Source organism: Geospiza fortis, unplaced genomic scaffold (genome assembly GCF_000277835.1).
Source record: "Geospiza fortis unplaced genomic scaffold, GeoFor_1.0 scaffold130, whole genome shotgun sequence".
In the NCBI taxonomy this organism is placed as follows: Eukaryota; Metazoa; Chordata; class Aves; order Passeriformes; family Thraupidae; genus Geospiza; species Geospiza fortis.
The window spans coordinates 13,404,101-13,420,808 of NW_005054300.1; the positions used below are offsets into that span (position 1 = coordinate 13,404,101).

General features: G+C 41.8%; 2 protein-coding genes across 3 annotated transcripts in view; both read right to left on the reverse strand.

Annotated features, from left to right (window-relative positions):
• The window catches only part of DUPD1 (dual specificity phosphatase and pro isomerase domain containing 1), a 49,190-nt gene extending 46,701 nt beyond the window's left edge, over window positions 1-2,489 (reverse strand). Inside the window, exon 1 of the mRNA XM_031062066.1 lies at window positions 2,410-2,489. The gene's annotated coding sequence lies outside the window, so the exon portion shown is untranslated. The remainder of the gene's footprint in view (window positions 1-2,409) is intronic.
• LOC102037866 (dual specificity protein phosphatase 13-like) overlaps window positions 1-16,708 on the reverse strand; it is a 22,560-nt gene that overhangs the window by 5,765 nt on the left and 87 nt on the right. Inside the window, exons 1-3 of one of the 2 annotated variants that reach the window (XM_005417240.2) lie at window positions 4,020-4,103; window positions 3,315-3,506; window positions 2,410-2,630 (exon numbers count right to left, since the gene is read on the reverse strand). In XM_005417240.2, the coding sequence (XP_005417297.2) occupies window positions 2,410-2,630; window positions 3,315-3,506; window positions 4,020-4,054 (448 nt within the window). In that variant the 5' untranslated portion in view covers window positions 4,055-4,103. Of the gene's footprint in view, window positions 1-2,409; window positions 2,631-3,314; window positions 3,507-4,019; window positions 4,104-16,708 lie in introns of those variants that run through there. The other variant, XM_031062056.1, reaches the window with a different exon arrangement.

Genomic DNA, 16,708 nt, shown 5'->3' on the forward strand with positions numbered 1-16,708 from the left:
TCTTTCCCTCCTCCTTCTGTTAGACTTCACAAAGCCCTGCTGATTTACTTCAGGTTTAGCTGCACTCCAAAGAAATGAAAATTGCACAGGTGGCCATTCAAAGGGTCAAGACTGATATTCAAGGTGTTGTCCTTTGAGCGTGACCATGAGGGAGAAGGCTAGTACTTTCCCAACTCCATGTGTTTCCTTGTAGGAAGGGGACAGATTGTGTATCTGTTTGCTCTTGTCTGAGCCTTCCCAAACAGCTCTGTTACATGGCAAAGAAACTGCCAGGCTGTGCTGAAGGAAAGGCAGTCAAGGAAGTAGGGATCATAAAATAATGCTGATATGGCATGGCTGCAATAGTAGTGCACATATTGTCTAATTTCTGCAACAAAGACTATGAAGGAAGTCAGGGTGCAATGCAGCCATTGACCACTGTGACAGGAACAGCTCCCAAGTAGGAGCAAGTCTCTGCTTCCTTTTGCTCACACTCTGACACCTCAGTTTTAAGAAACTGCCTTAAAAATTAACTCCTTACATCATCAAAGATAATATTCTGTTCAGCTAAGGTAGGAATCTGGAATAAATCTGTCTGTGCTGTTTTCTGGACTTGTAGTGTAAAGCATCAGATTTCTTTTTCTAGCATGATGGAAATAACAGTTCTTATCTAATTCTAATGAGTACTTGATTCTTAGTTTTAAATACATTTGTGCCTCATACAGTCTTAACTTTGACTTGTCCTCTTAGGTAAAAAGGATAATATATTTATGTTAAAGAAAAAAATTTATGTTGAACTTGCTTGTAACAGTTAAGCAGCAGTCTTAAATGACTTCTGAACCAAGCAGTAGTACCTTGTTACTTCCTGTATTTAATATGGACAGGCCTCTTGTCACCTGGTATATTTTGTTTTGTTGTTCAATTTCACTGCTTATAATAAACACCACTTTTTTTCTTATTCTAAATGATATGAATAACAATCCCTTCCCTGTCTCATCCCTGCACAGGTCATGGGTATTTAGCTGCTAAATTTCTGTACCTCAGAAAATTATGCTTCCAGAACATCTTGTTTATGTATTTTCTAAACTGTTGCTCTTTCCTCAAAATGATGAATGTCAGCAACAGCTGGACAGCATATGATTAAATTTCACCTTGTCTCCATTCCCAGAACTCCACTTCCATATGGAGTTCAGTAAAGCAATACTAAAAGCATGGGAGCAGGGATAAATATGCCTTGAGCTGTAACTTGTTCTGCATTCATAACTTAGTATTTCGGCATGCACTTTGCAAAGCACTAGTTTTGTTTGCTATTTTGGCTTCTACAATTCATCTGCTGTTTTCTGTCTTTTGTCAATTGATTTGGAACTTTGCTTTTACACACATGAATAGATTTTGGATCTTACCTTTCTCTGGAGCACTGCCAATAATGACTTCAGTTGCAAATAGCGTATGCTGTAATAAAAATGGGTGAAAATCCAAATTCCCCAAATGCAGCCCTAAGTTGCACAAGGACAAGTATTTTCTAACAGAACAGAACAAGCCCTCCAAAGAGCAGGAAATGCACAGGTACCTAGCATGAAGGTACCCTGTTTGCAGTTACTGTGCCTCCCCTTCCTGGCTAGTAGGGTGTGGATCAGATCTACCAATGCATACAATTAAGCTGGATAGTTAGTACTTTAGGAACCTGATTGCAATTAAAGCTCACCATGATGCAAGCAAACAGTTTTACTGAGCGTACAACTGTTATTAAATCACTTACTTTTGAGTAGTATCTGTGCAGTTTTATGGCACAGTGATGACTTGCTTTTGTGAAGGTTTGCCCTTAATAATAATGATCTCCCATTGGCCCCAAGCCTCTGTGTTGCACCTGGCATGTATTTAGTGAATCTAAGGATTTAGTGGGTTGTCTTCCTATTTTCTAGCAACAGCATGACATTATTCCAGGCTGGTGATGTTGCTTGATCTCCCTTCTATAGAATTGCTTTCTAGCAAGTTCTTCCCCGTTCTGTTTGTAGGACTTGCACAGATTGTAGCATTGTTGTTGAATCTTTTTACTCAAATATGACACTTGCCCTTGTCTTTTTTTAAATCCCATCACTAATTTGAAAATATCAAATAATGTGCTTCTTCCCAGGTCAGTGTGTCACTGTAGGTAATGAAGGACACTTGCTATTTTGTCTTTTGCTGATGAATAACACTAGGCATAGGGAGAACCCCTTTAAAAGCCTGTTTAGTGCATCCTTCCCTGTTTCAGTGAAACAGGAGAACTACCAGTAGGAGTTCAGGAGGCAGGTAGGATGCTACTTTGTTTGGGTATCTCCATTCTTACCCACATGCAGGTGAGTTGGTCTATGTTAAATAATATTTAATACCTTTCCCTGCTTGTCTACTATGCAGAAAATATGCAACATGCACAGATGGTCTAGTTACCTCTTGGGGAATTCAGTGCTTCTCTGATGTAGTGAGCAACTGGATAGAAGTGAATGCTGAGATCAAAGTTTGGGTTGTCCTCTGCTTCTACTCCGTAGTAATGCACAGGCAAGTCGTTGTAGAACTTGGGCCCAGTGTTGATGCGGAACCTGCCGGCAGCGGCGTTCACAACATGGGAGATGCCCAGGCGGCTCAGCTGCGCCTTGTCACGAGCGACATACCTGGAGGAAAGATGGGGAATTAGATTTGCCTGGTGCATTGCAACGCAGGGAAGAACGTGCTGCTGATGGGGAGTTTGTTACAACTGCAGGAAGTGGTAGTGGCTATTTTTTTGACAGGTTGATCAGGTTCAAAGTGTTCATCAGAATGCTTTAAGACAGAAGCGACTTGTTAAGAAACTAACTCTTAGATTTCCCTCAGTTTTTTTCCCAAACGTATGTTTAGATGATTCTCAGCTGATGAAAGGTAGTGGTGGAGATATTTCTGTACAAGCTAAGGGTTTTCTGATTTCAAAGACTTTCTCACCAAGTCACCTCTGCTGAGTATTCATCAGTTCAGAGGGCTGATGCCATCTGGCAAAGTGAGGAGAAAATGAGCTCGATCCTGTTTCACCCAGCTTTGGCATGACTGCCTGAAGTAGCAATGCCTCAGCTCCAGTGGGCTGTTGCAGTGTGTCACTTCTGCACTAATGCAGGAGGAGAAACCAGGAGGCGGAGGATATTTTTTAGTCAGCTAGGATGCATTTTCTCTATGCTGCAGCATCCTATGCATAGTTCAATCTTGTTCAACACTTTAGACCTGTTGTGAGAGGTACCCAGATTATTGCCTAGCTGTCTGTTTTTAAATAAAGAGTGGAAGATTTGGGAGAAGAGTTGCAATAACCTTCAGCCCTTCATGTCTCTTACAGGTCTCCCACATAAAGGTTTGGCCAGACTTCATCCACGTGCCCTGTGGGGTGTGTGCGTGTGCAGAGCAGGCGCCGCAGCTCCTCCAGGGATGGTGTCCCAGTGCTGCTCCCACTGTCAGACATCCCGCTTGAGGCGCTTCTTATCCTAGGCCGCCGTAAGTCCTGGCTGCACAAGGAGTCCCAGGCCATCCTGAAAGGTGAGAAAAGATATTCACCACTAGCCAGAGATATTTCTGACAGGTTCCTTTCTTTCTCTTACCTTGTTGAAAAGTTGATTAAAACTTCATTATATTTTAAAATATTATTTTCTTCATAGGAAACAGGGAAGTTCCTACTACTGTCTGGGATTCTAAATGCTATTATTAGCACAGAGAAAAAGCCCAGCCCTGGATGTGCCAGCACAAGGCTTCTGCTTTCACATGGAAAGAGGTAATGCTATGGAAAATGTCTTGTATAAATATATCTACTCAAAGGGTGTAGAAACAAAGAATTAACCTGGTATGCTGAGGTTTTCCTTTAACCAGGTAACTAAGGCTTTCTTATATATACTTAATCTGATTTGTATTCTGATTTGCTCAACAAACTGATCTGGACTGAGTAGAATCGGTCATGCAAAATCTTATTCACTGGTTAGCTATTAATTGTCAACTTCAATGGGGAAAACTCTGTAAGGAGTAGTTTGGTTCTTTCCAATGGTACTTACTGGCCATACTGGTTGTCCTCATGAGAAATGTTCATGTTAGAAAAATCTGGATGAGTTACAGTGATTCCAGCTGAGCATTTATATGAGCATTGACTAATCTTTTTAGTAAGTTGTTTTAATTTGCATTCCTCTCCTCTCTGCTCCCTCCAAGAGCTATCCCATTTCTAATCTTGAAGCAAGTACTTCAGTTACAAGGAGAAACACTTTTTTTTAGGCATCACTTTATCTTTGGAATAACTCTGTTTCTATATGGTACATTTCTTTTGAAATAGTGGTTCCTCTACAGTGTTAGCTGTAGATTTGAACTGTTGGGAGGATTTTTTAGGAGGGTAATAGAAATTACATTTTTCCCAGGGTTCTGTTCTAAGAAAATATTATACTTCTTTTCTTGCATGTGCTAAAAATGACCCAAATATCTGCATTACAGAGATAGTAGGAAGTCTGTCAACTCATGAGTCTTAGACCAGAAGCACCTGTCTAGGACATGGGTGAAATTGTAGTCAGTGAGTCAAAGTCTTGCTCTGGCACTGCCTGAAGCATGTCTTGTACATAAATGATTTGAGGGGTAATTTGGAGTAAAACAGTCCAGGACAGCAAACCTGAAATCTTGCATCTTTCTGCCGAACATATCTATTGTTAACAAATAGGTTGTATTTAAGTTCAAGCACATTGACCATTTCTCTTCAAACACCAACTGTAGTGAAATGTTCTCCTAGTCTCCCATCCAGATATTTTCTCTAGCCCTAAGTTCACATTTTAGTGTAATTTTATTTGTATGCACAAAGACTGAGCAAGAGGCTCTGAAGGCTAGCCTGCTGTGGGAGCTCACTGCACCTTCACATTAATATGTGCCTTGCTGAAGGGCAAATGGAGCAACTAATTCCCTGAAATATCCATAGAAAAGGAGGGAAGTGTCAGGCCACAGAGTGGTCCCTACAAGTCACCCTTCTGCCATGCATGGGGTGATCTGCCTTGCCACTCAGTTGCCAAGAGGAGCCCTCTGTCATTTCAATATACCTTCTCCCGCCACCTCTATGGCAGCTCTGGCTCTTGGACACAGTAAGCTTTCACCAAGTGATGTTCCCAGAATGGTCTTGTATTGTTACAAGAGCATTACAAAGAGCTCCACTGTGGAATGTGCTCCCCTCCCAAATGTGCATATCTCCTCCAGTGTCAGCTTTTACTGGGAAAACAAAAGCAGATGTTCTTGCCCATTTTGGATGGCTTTATGCAAGAGGGGACATGGAGGAATTCCCTACTGGAACAGACATTAACCATTAATTTTCATCGCTGCATTGACACTGGCCACCCCAGTGTCCCCTGTGCCAGCTTTGCCTGGCTCCTGCTGGTGATCTTGGACACTTCTCTGATCCCACACAGGAGATCTGCAGCAGAAATGGGACTTGGATTTCCTGTGCCCTGATCACAGGGCCATCTGCCAGTTCATTAAGTATTTTCAAGAATAACAACCTTCTCCAATCCTTCCCACCTCATAATATCTGCAGCAAATGTTCCCCTTTTTTGATGTACCTAATTCCTTGCAGTGTGTCTAATGGCCACTCCAGGGCACTTCTCACTCCCTATAAAGTTGCTTTAAACTGTTTTGTTTTTTTCTTATTCAGTACTGCCTGTTATCCTTTTCTCTTACCCTTTCCACTGTATAAATAGTTTAATTATTACCTCAGAGGACTGAAGGCTACTGTCAGCCTTGCTTTCCTAAGCCTCACAGGAGCTGGGCAGATAACTGTGACATATAGTGGACCTAAGGATAAGGGCTCGTTCCAAGACTGTTTTGTTTTGTTTCTAAAAGGGAACATGTTTCATAACTTGTTTCATTTTCATTCTGGTCACATTTTTTTAACTGGAGAATAGCATCAGTTTGTGTAAAGTCTACATCCAATAAAAAGGAAGGACTAGAGTTCAAATTTCAAATGTGAAATAACTGTAACTAACAGGCTGTGAATTATTCAAAATCAGAGAGGCCTCAGTAGGACTATTCAACTAATATGGTGAATATTGAATGCACTGAAAAAAGAATAGCTTTACATAGAAAATTTACAGACAGAAAAACAAGATTTTTTTTTCTGAATAAATGACTAGTCAGTTCTGGCATCAGTCTAACATCTTAAATATAGCTTAAATTTATACATGCAAGTGTCATTACTGAAATGCACATGTTTAAGGAAAAGAATGCTATGTAATGTGTAATGTTTTATAAGGAACATGGATAGATTAAAAAAATTAGCATGAAAGGAAAATGATTATTTGTAATAATGTGATGGCTGTTAATTTAAAAAATATGTTTTTAATGATTCTCAGCTCACTTCCTCTATACTGACTTTTTGTAGTGGATCTGTTTCTAAGATGAGTGTTGTATGAACAGGCAATGCAGTTTTAAAATGCTGGTTTCTGGATGATGATGCTGGATGACGATGACGAAACATTCCTGATCTTTGCTCTACTGGAGTTGTATTATGGTAATTATTCAATTACATAGGAGAAATGAGGAATGTTGCCATTATATTTATATTAATTTTGAATTGGCAGGTTCTGCAAGTGTAATTGTACCTGTACTATGCAATAGAATTTCTTTAATTAGAGCTAGCAGGAGGATTGCAATCAGAGGCCTATTGCAAGCAGGTCATTCTGATGATGCAGAGTGACCCAGAGTATGACAGAGGCTGTTTGTGCCACCATCCCTGCCTGTCCCTGTAGCCACCTCCCTGGATTGATGTGTGTTAGTGGCTTTGCTGCAGTTGGGTGATGAGAGCAACCAGGTCACTGGTTCCTTATATATCAACTATCCCAGGAAGAAAGGACAGTAGTCCTGTGAGAGGTAGATAACATCTCCTTCATGACTGGGATTCCTGTCTGCCCAGAAGGAAATGTCCCTATAGACTGCATACACCTTTGGTTGGGTTTCAGTGAATTCAGTGTCTGCAGCTTTATCTGTAACAGAATTGGTGCTATTCAGTGCCATGCTGGGGAGAGGGCCTTTAAAAGACTTTAGGTTCCTTTACAGGTGTCTCAGTCCTTGGAAACATATGCCACCTTTTATACAATTTCTCCAATTCTGTGATATTTAATTAAACAACAAAATGAAAAGTCAGCGTAATTTGACAATTTAACATTACCTTGATACAAGATCAAGTTGAGACGATGGTATGAAGGCTGAGATGAAGCAGCAGAAAATCCTGCAGCATGATGCTGTGGTAAGTCAGGAGGAAAAAGCAACTCTGGTGTCTAGGATATCTAGTTGAAAGCCTTTACAACCTCTGCTTTACCTTGCATTTTCCAATGCCAAGATAAAGGAGGGATCTGTGTGTACTAGAAGGATGTTAATGTGCTCATTTCAATCAAATGTCAAATATTTTAATCATCCCAGAGCCTATGTTGGCTTTTCTGTATGGGTAGAACTTAGCCATTTTCTTATGACATTAGTAAAAATATTTCCAAGTCTTTAAATCCTGAGAACAAAGCAGCCTCCATCCTGTGTTTTCTCAAGCTGCGATGTGCTATAACCTTGCCATCCCAGTGAAGATATCAGTCTGGCTATACTTCGAATACACTGATTTGTGGTGGTAAAAGACCAGGCTGAAGCTCAGGGCTTGGCCAAATAGGTCATGTCAAGTTCATGCCTATCACGTATTCAAAAGCCATAAACATTTCTCAGAAAGCCTATCCCCTGGAAAGGTTCCTCCAAGCTAACCTATGTTTGAGAGAGGTTTTGTGTTGCTACATGGCCACACAAATGACAAGTATTACTGTCATCATTCTTTCTTCCTCAGCGTTTAACCCAATAGTCTCACTGGAGTCATAATTTATCAATTGCTAGGAGCACTACGAGATATAGATGGTATGAATCAAACTGCAATGACTGAGGTAGGGCTGGCTGGACTTGAAAGCTGAGACAGAGGCAGTGTCTAGGGAGGCACAAGGTATCTGAGTAGCCAACTGTTTGTAACAAAATCTCTTCAGCAGCTGGAGGATGTAATCTGAACAGCTCTTCCAAATTTAGTGGAGGCTTCCAGACCCTTAAGTGTAACCCAGCTATGCATTTAGGGCAATGCACCCACTTGGTGGGATGAGGCAAAATCAATTAGATGGACTTGCTCTCCACAGCTCACAGGCCTATGCTGAGAAGCGGAGTAAATTTTTCTTTACAGAAAGAAATTTAGTCTGGACAGCTTTGAGCAGCAGAAGGCAAAAACATTTGACTTTTTTCCTCTCAGTACTGCATTAGTGAACATTTTCTGTCCTAACTTTAGAGGAATTATCATGCTTCCCCACTGTCAAAGTAAAATTTTCTCTGTGTGCCATCCAGGGAAATCAGCAGCTACATTTTTGATACAAAACACAACTCAAGTGTAAGGAAGAATTTAATCAACCCATCCTGGTTCTCAAATATGTTGAATTTACCACTGTTTCCACTGATGTTATGGATTGCCAGGCCTCAGAAGCCTCAAAAATGTCTAATTTTTTCATAGCATGTATGGGCTAGGCTTAATTCTCAAACCTAATAGTCTTGACTGTTTCAGGATGTACATTAGCATGCAGGCCCTAAGGCAGGGTGGCCTTGGAGGTTTTTTTTTGTGACTGTAGTATAAAATATTCTCTTGTCATCAGCTGCTTAGTACATTTGTATTTACCAGCCATGTGTGCAGCTCCTGACAGTGGCTAGACAGACTGAGCCATCCTTTGATGTACAGCAATGTTGTACCAAGTGCGCAAAACCTGGCCACCTGCTGATTTTGCTAACTCTTCTGGGTTTTGAAGGTATGTTTATTTTATTCTTTAGCCATGGGAAACCAACTCTGTAGAGTTATTGCTCTCACAGCAGCTTTGAGTGGGTAAGTGAAAAATATGAGCAGCAAAATTAATTTTCCCTAACCCATCCTTTCCTCACAAAATGGAAAACAATGAGTTGCTGTACCTGGTCACATATTTGTAATGTAAGTGGGATCCTAACCATGTTTATGAGTCAGGACAGAGGCATGGACAGAATCTCTGCCAGGCAGAGGAGTCTACATGTAGTATGCTTTACAGAAACCATGGCTGATAGGTAGTACCACCACAAGGATTGCAGAGATAACAGGTAGTTTATCCACTCCAAGCTCTTCTGTGCCTTCTTCACCACTGAAGCTTGGGTATATTTTGTTTCTGAATTGCCCTTTTTTTACTAGTTACAAATTTTACGTGCTCTTTAATAGTGTGCATTGTAACTATGTAAAGCTGAGCACTAAACAGGCCCAGACACTGTTAACAATCTGCATGTTACGATATATTCTTTTGTGTAACTGCTTGTTATAGCATCAGCTATTAAGAATTTATTACTGGTGCATTTTAGGTAGTGCTTTACAGTCATTTAATTACAGACATCCAGCAATCATTACATAAATATGCATTGAGAGCAAGAACCCCAATGTTAGGTTACCCAAAAGGCTTTTACCTGCCAAGACCAGAGTTTGAGCCCTCAGGTGGCAATGATGTCATTCCATATTCAGGGAAACAGTTTAAGGCTGTACAGGGAGCTGTGTTGCTCCCAGCACTAGGTGTTCATGAGTCATCAGCTGGAGCAAGAGCACTGTAGAGCTCTAAGGACCTGGACTTGGCTATTGGCAAGCAAGAGCAAGTAAAGCAAAGTTGGTTCCCTTCCAGCCCTAGGCCCAGCAAAGATGTGACTTTTGGCTGTGAGCACACTTCAGCTGCAAAACCAGGCCCTCTGGAGCCCATTGGTACCTCTGCTCTCAGCTGCCAACTGCATCCTTACCCCTGTTAACCCAACCTGATCTGGCAGACCAGCAGACACACTTCATATGACCCAAAGATAGTAGCTGGTCCAAAATGCATCTCCCACATCTCCATGCTATTTATGACTGCAGCACCATGCCCACATTTGAGAGTCTCTATAGCTCCCAGCCAGGCTACTGCTCCTACTCAAATATTTTTGCTGGTGTCCTCTCCTGCAATGGACTTCAGCCATCAGACTTCACTGTCAGTTCTGACAGTCTCTAACTCCTTCCTCCATTCAATACTGACATTTTTCACTACTTCTTAAGAAAACAGAAATCCCAATCTATAGCATTATAGCACTAAACAGTTCTTAGACATGCTATGAAACACTTGATATCACTATGCTTACACTTGAAGACAAGCTTACCTAAAATTTAGGTGTTCTGTGTTAAGTCTGGCTCTTCTTCTGGGCTCAAGAATTGTTACATCACTGTATCTCTCTTGCCTCCAGCAATAACATGTTGGGGGTGAAAACTGGTATTCTCTCAATTGGTAAACTCTGTTTTTCCTCCTAAAAGCACCCTCAGAAGCTTACTGAAAAGTTGAAGGATGAAACATTTCTGAAAGACAGGCTGGCAAGTTGATGCAGGTTGCTCTAAATAAGGAGCAACATGTGCCACTTTTTCTCTTGGAGCTGCCAGTCAGAACCAGCTGGGTTGTCTGGCTGACACTGGTTTTTTGGTACAAGTACTCCAAAGTCCTCACCCTTCCTGAACAACATAAATCCTAGCTGCTTTCTCATGGCTTGTAGCAATGCTTTACCAGTATTTGCTGCCTGCACTTGCAGGGAGCGTGCATTGCTCTCGTTACTGGATGATGTTAGTACAGCATGACCCTGGGGAGACATACAAGCTTGGATTTCTTCACAGATGGCCTGAAATGTGCTGAGTCTGTTCTCTGATGCAGACCAGGTGGCCTGAAGGCTCACCTTTGTGATGCTCTTCAGCCTCACACTGTCACTGTGTGGGAGACAGAGCCTGTTACTGCTGTAGCACAAGCTCTGCTCCATCTCCATGGCTGTTTGGGCTGAAATTGCAACTACCACAGAGCCCAAGTCCTACACTACTTTGTATACAGTCTGCTATGTAAGGGGTGTTGATTTGGACAGCAAACATCCAACTGAGCACAAAGTGAGAAAGCCAGGTGGGTTGCTGGGTGTGCTGCATCCAGCTCGCTCAAAGGAGGACAAAGTGTCACTTGGGTGTTGTTTCCAGTCTCTCAGCTATGGTTTCATTCTTCAGATTTACTCCATGTTGCATATTCTTAGTCTAGCCTCACCTAATTTTCCCAGGTCACCTTCTAAATGACCTGAAGTCATGTTTCTTTCCTGCTTTGGCAAGGTTTAGAGGCCAAGGATTTCCTGTACTGTGCCTTGCACAAAACCCCAGTTGGAATGCAGCCCCTTAAGTCATCATCCTGTGGCCCAAGAGAGTTTAGCAGCCCACATCTGAAGGTGAATGAGGCTGCTGTTAACAATAACTAATACAGCAGTGTCCTCCAGCCCAGAACTGAAAACATCAGGCTTCAGAATTCAAAGAATCCCATTACAAATGAATGGTTTCTGCCCCAAGGATCTAACGAAAAGGATGGCACAATGCAAAGCCTTTCTCCCCTGTGACTAGCTCTGGTATGTTCTTCTATCTCAAAAACAATATATTGCTGCTTTTTCTTTTTTTTTTTTTCTTGTGTCTCTTCTGTTTGAGGGCATTAGAAGTTTCACTGCTCTTTGTTCTTGTCCTGTGGTCTCTACCAACACTACAAAGACAGCTCTATGCTACCCAACTTAGAGGAGAGAGCAGACACTTATCCCCTACACTGGCATAGCAGGAGGGCTGAGTAACCTGTTAGGAAGTAAGATGGGAAACAGCAGGAGGCAGACAGCCAAGATTCCCTGGTGTTTCTTGGGCACTGGAATGCCTTTCATACATGTTACTTCAGTGATCCTGTGAGGAACAGGGCGGTTCCCACTGCACAGGGGCAGATGGTGAAGTTAAGCTTGATGATATTTTTGTATCTCTCCCCAGGTCTGAGCTGGAGGCAGCTGAAGGGCAGAGTGCTGCCAAGCCCTGCTAGCGATAGCTGGACCCGAGTGAAGAGTTGCCCTTGGGTTTAACGTGAGTCAAAAGCCTTTAGTCACCACAAGTGAGCAAAAGGCAGCTTACAACAGGAGGTGAGTAACCATCAAGGTTGGACTTCCATGCTCTTGGGGCAAGGATTTTAGGAATGCTTTGGCAGATATTGACTTCAATACTCAAAAGAGAATTCAGAACACATAAAATCAAACCAAGGATAAGAAACCCTTTTATCACTGTGCTCCTAAAACCATTCTTTCTGTGCTTGCAAGTCTTTTTATTTCAGTTAATTAAAAAAATAGTATAATCTCTTATTAAATGCAGGGACGTTATGGCCTTAAAGCAACTGTGCTGTCTAATTGTTTCTTTATCTTTCTCACACCCCAGCCTCTCTGATCTGAGACTTGCTAGCAATTTGATAGCCATGGCAAGACTTGGAGAGGTCTGGAAGGTTAGTTCCAGTAGCCTGTATTTCACACCAGTGTCTTCTGGCAGAAGGATAAACCACAGACAGAGCTGATTGCAAGTTCCTGTGGCCCAGGTTCCTGGCTACAAAACTGGGAAGGATAAACACCTTCTTAAGCACTGCAAGACAGAACAACAGAAAGGAATGGAAATCTGCTCATAATGCAATGGCTAGAAGCAATCCAGCTGGTTTGTTTTATTCCCACCATGAGAACTGTGGTCAGTCCCAGTGCAAGCTTGGCCACCTGTCAGATGAAGTTTGTGAACTCAGGCTGATAGGAATTTGACACACTCTTGTCTTGGAGCATGCTGGTATGATCAGTGCAAATTCCTCCTACACCAGTGACACAATGTATATGCTACCCATGCAGCCACAGATGCCCCTCACAAATCATTAAAATACCGGCTAGTTCTAATCAGATCCTTTGAGTTATAACGTAATACACTATTTGAGAACTAAAACCAGTAAATCAAGTTAGGACAGAGGTCAGAGTGAGACTGAACACAGCTGAAACTTGCTTGCTTATGTATGTATAGTCTAAGAGATGCAAGGGAAGATTAAATCCCAAGTCAGCTAAGCAAATTGCTTTCTTCTTATTGTAAAATCTTGCTACTAAGTCTGTGGAGGGGAAAAAATAGAAATTCATCATATTCTGTAGCAGAGCTGATTTGAGGTCTAGAATTTCCCAGCAATTGTGTTAGCTCTTGGGATTATAGGTATTTCTGATAATTTGTCCTCCAGGTTAACTCTTACAATTTTTCTAAAACAAGCTAGTGGTTAAAAATATGTCCCCAAATGTCATAGATCACCCACTACAAAAACAGAACGTATTTTCTTTCATAGCATAGCAAACAGGTAAAGTCTAATACAAAAAAAAAAAAAAAACAACAAAAAAACAACAAAACAAACCAAAAAAACCAAAAAAAGAGATAAAAATCAAATCCTATTAAAAAGCAGCTGTTGTGGTTGCACTCTTCAGTGCAAGCTGGGACAAAACAGGAACCTTTGTGAAGGGAAGGCTGCGGTGCCCAAGTGCTGGAAACCCATAAGTTTGTGTGCTGGGGTGCTACTGCATAGATCCAAATAATTGACGTGTTCTTTTATGATTGGAAAAGGTTGAGGGCTATCTAAATTTTTGAGTGCTATCTGACTCAGAGGACAGTGTGGTATGGGGCATGGCCAAGCTCCATGGCCAACAAGTAGTTTGGCCACCATGAAGGGTATCTGTCAAAGGATAATACTGAAGGCTAACTTCCCCATTTATGCTATATTTGCATGTACATTTTGTTTCTTATGCTATACTTAAAAGAGACAGTAATTGTTTCTTCCCTCATGGCAAAGACAGTCTGGAGCAGAGGATCCTGCTCTGCTTAGGCTGTGTCATTCTCAGTACTGCTGAGTATTTCCTCATGTTTACTTTGTACTTTTCCCTTAAACCTCTCTGGCCTAAACTGGACAGAGTGTTTTTAAAGCCATACAGCAGAGTAACTTGGTATCTGAGTTATACCTATGGAGCCATATTTCTCTAATGGTCTGCAGGGAAGGCTCTCAGAGGTCAGCTGTGGTAGCCTCCCTTCAGTCCCAAAGATCATCAGAACAGGACTTTGCTGTAATCCTGTGAAAGCTTGCTATTCAGGGCACAGGCTTAGCTTTTGGGAGGTGCAAGTCATATGAACTCTTGGGGTTCATGCTGGCAACTCCTGAGCTAAAACATCTGGTGATGCAAACCACTAATGGTGATGCAAACCAGTGATCCAGAAAGTCACCATAAACCAGCGAACAAAGTCTCCATGAGTCATTGGATGTAAATAAAAGAACTAGCAAAAACCAAGGCAGTAAGTACAGGTGGGGAACAGAATGAAACTTGGCCTATTTGAAAGATGCATCAACTGCTCCAAACTGGGCGCATGTATGGAGCAAGATGGATTCATATTGTGTTTTATCTCTAATTAAACCTCAAGCAAGTCTGAATTTCTCTCAAACCTGGTGGCAAAATAGTTGAAACATGGAAGGAAAAACAATGATCAGTTTCATTAGAGGTGCAGCACAGCTTGGTGTGGGAACTTAATGAAGATTTGTTGGTCAACAACAATCTCCCAACTCACTTAACATGCTCTCCATTTAATTTATTCTGCAATTGCAAATCTGAATCCCCAAAGTCAGGCTGAGCATTCATGGCTCTTGTAGTCTCTGCAGTGTCAGCAGGAAGCACAAACCAAAGACCTAGATCCTGGACTTGAGCAATGTATATTTCTTTTAACAAAACCCAAGCCCAGGTGACATTTTTGGGAGAGGGGAAACAGGAAATGGAGTCCCTTTGGGGGGCAAGGGCTTTTCACAACACTCAGAAACTTGGCCCACATTTCTGGTCTCCTCCCTTTCTTCTCCACAAAGGGCTTGTAGCATTTTTAGACAAACTTGGATCCACTGTATGTTGTTAAGAGAACCTGCTGGGAAATTAGGTGACTCCTTCACTCCAGGGCAGAGGAAATGTGTGTTTCTGCTTTGTGCTTTTAGGAAAGTAGGAAGATGAAATTCAAAATAAAACACAACAGATGGGAATCTCACAGAGACAGACACTGGGAAATGTTTAGACAAGCTTTGTTCCCAGCTCTTGAGCTCAGAATTTAGCCACTAAGCTGCAGAGAGACTTCAGAAAGACAATGAAATGCATTTTGGCTTCAAATACAGTTCCTCCAGATTCCAATGAGAGTTGTGCACGTGAATCTGAAGGCAGAGTATAGCCAGCAGTATGGGGAATAGATGTAATATGAGAAACTCTTATGCTGTATTATTATAGTCTGAATTGTTTCCATCATTTCAGGTTAAGTAATTCCCCACTATCCATCTCTGAAGTGCAAACAGTACAGCCTTGATGTGCCCCAGGGAAAGGAAGCAAACCAGCCTTTGAATCTTTACCCAACCTTACTGCTCATATTTTGCTTTCAGTGAGTAAGTGTTCAAATCCTTTAATACTTCATTCCCATAAAAATATATTTACCAGGGGTTTTTGTGGCAGCAGTGAGGCTGTGTTTATTATTTTAGGAACATCACACGACTGGCTTTAGAGAAACGACGAGGCAGGAGCATGGAGTGCTGCAAACCTATCAGAGAACAGCATGTTTTCCACCTGTTGAGGCAGCAAGCATAATAACAGATGCACATAATAATTACCTGTACCTCAAAGGCAGCACCAAGTCCTGCACCTTCTGCTCCCCACCTAGCAGACAGCTTGGTAACAGAATTACAAAAGAGGAGCATTGAGAGTACGTAGTGCTTTGTGAAGAATGAAAAAGCAGCTCTTATTAAAAAGAAACTGGAAGGTGGAAGATGAGAAGGAAAGATCTGAGGCACCATGATGCTAGAAGAAGAGTGGAGCTAAGGAACTCCAGGAGTGTATGTTTTTTTTAGAGTGGCAGTCAGGTTTCTGCTAATACCCTTTCCAAAGCTGCTTTTATTTGTACTCTCCATATTAGAGCTAATTTCTACTGATAAATAGGTGCCTCACACACCTACTGGAGCCCATTCCTTCCCAGAGATGGATGGTTCTGCAGAGGCAAGAGGGGCACACAGGTAAGGGCCTCCTCTCAAGTGACACCAGGAATGACCATGACTGTGTGCCAGTACTGTGTTCCTACTCCTCTCTTTGCTGCCTGGCACGGGCATTGTTCTGGAGCTACATTTGCCCTTTTGTTTGCAAGATCCCCAGAGCACCCGGTGTAAGAAGGGCAGGGGACAGTTTGGGGAGAAAGGATGCACAGCAGGCAAAATGTTTTGGTCTTGCCTGCTTAAGTGCTGAGGCTTGTAAGAGTCTTCTTCTCCTCTTCCTCCGACTACCAAAAGCAAAGTGATGACATTTGGCTGGGTGAGGAGGACTCGGCCTCTGGAGTGATTTGTACCATGGTAGTTCCTTGTTGCACAAAGGAACAGATCCTTCCTAGAAAGGATTTGTAGGGGAAATTATCTCAGGCCCCATTTAATCTTGACAGAAGAAGATGATGAGAGGACTGTGTGCTGAGTTGGAGTTTTCCTTTGAATTCCTATGGTGTTGAAGGCAGCACTATAAATAGCCACACTATCCTTTTTACCCTGGTACAATTCTGTCTCCAGCTCCCTATACAGACAGCAAGTCTTCTAGTAGGTATTTAGCAGGAATTAATTTAACCCAGTCTTCTCCTTCTGTACTCTTTTACTCCAATCATCACAATGGCTTCCACAGCCATACAAGCATGTTTCCTCAATAAAAATTTTCTGAGGAAGACTGCTGATATTAAAAATCCAATTTCTGTCTGGAAATTCTATCCTAGTTATAAATAATCCATAAATAGACCAAACTATAAAGAGTTAGTATTAAAAAA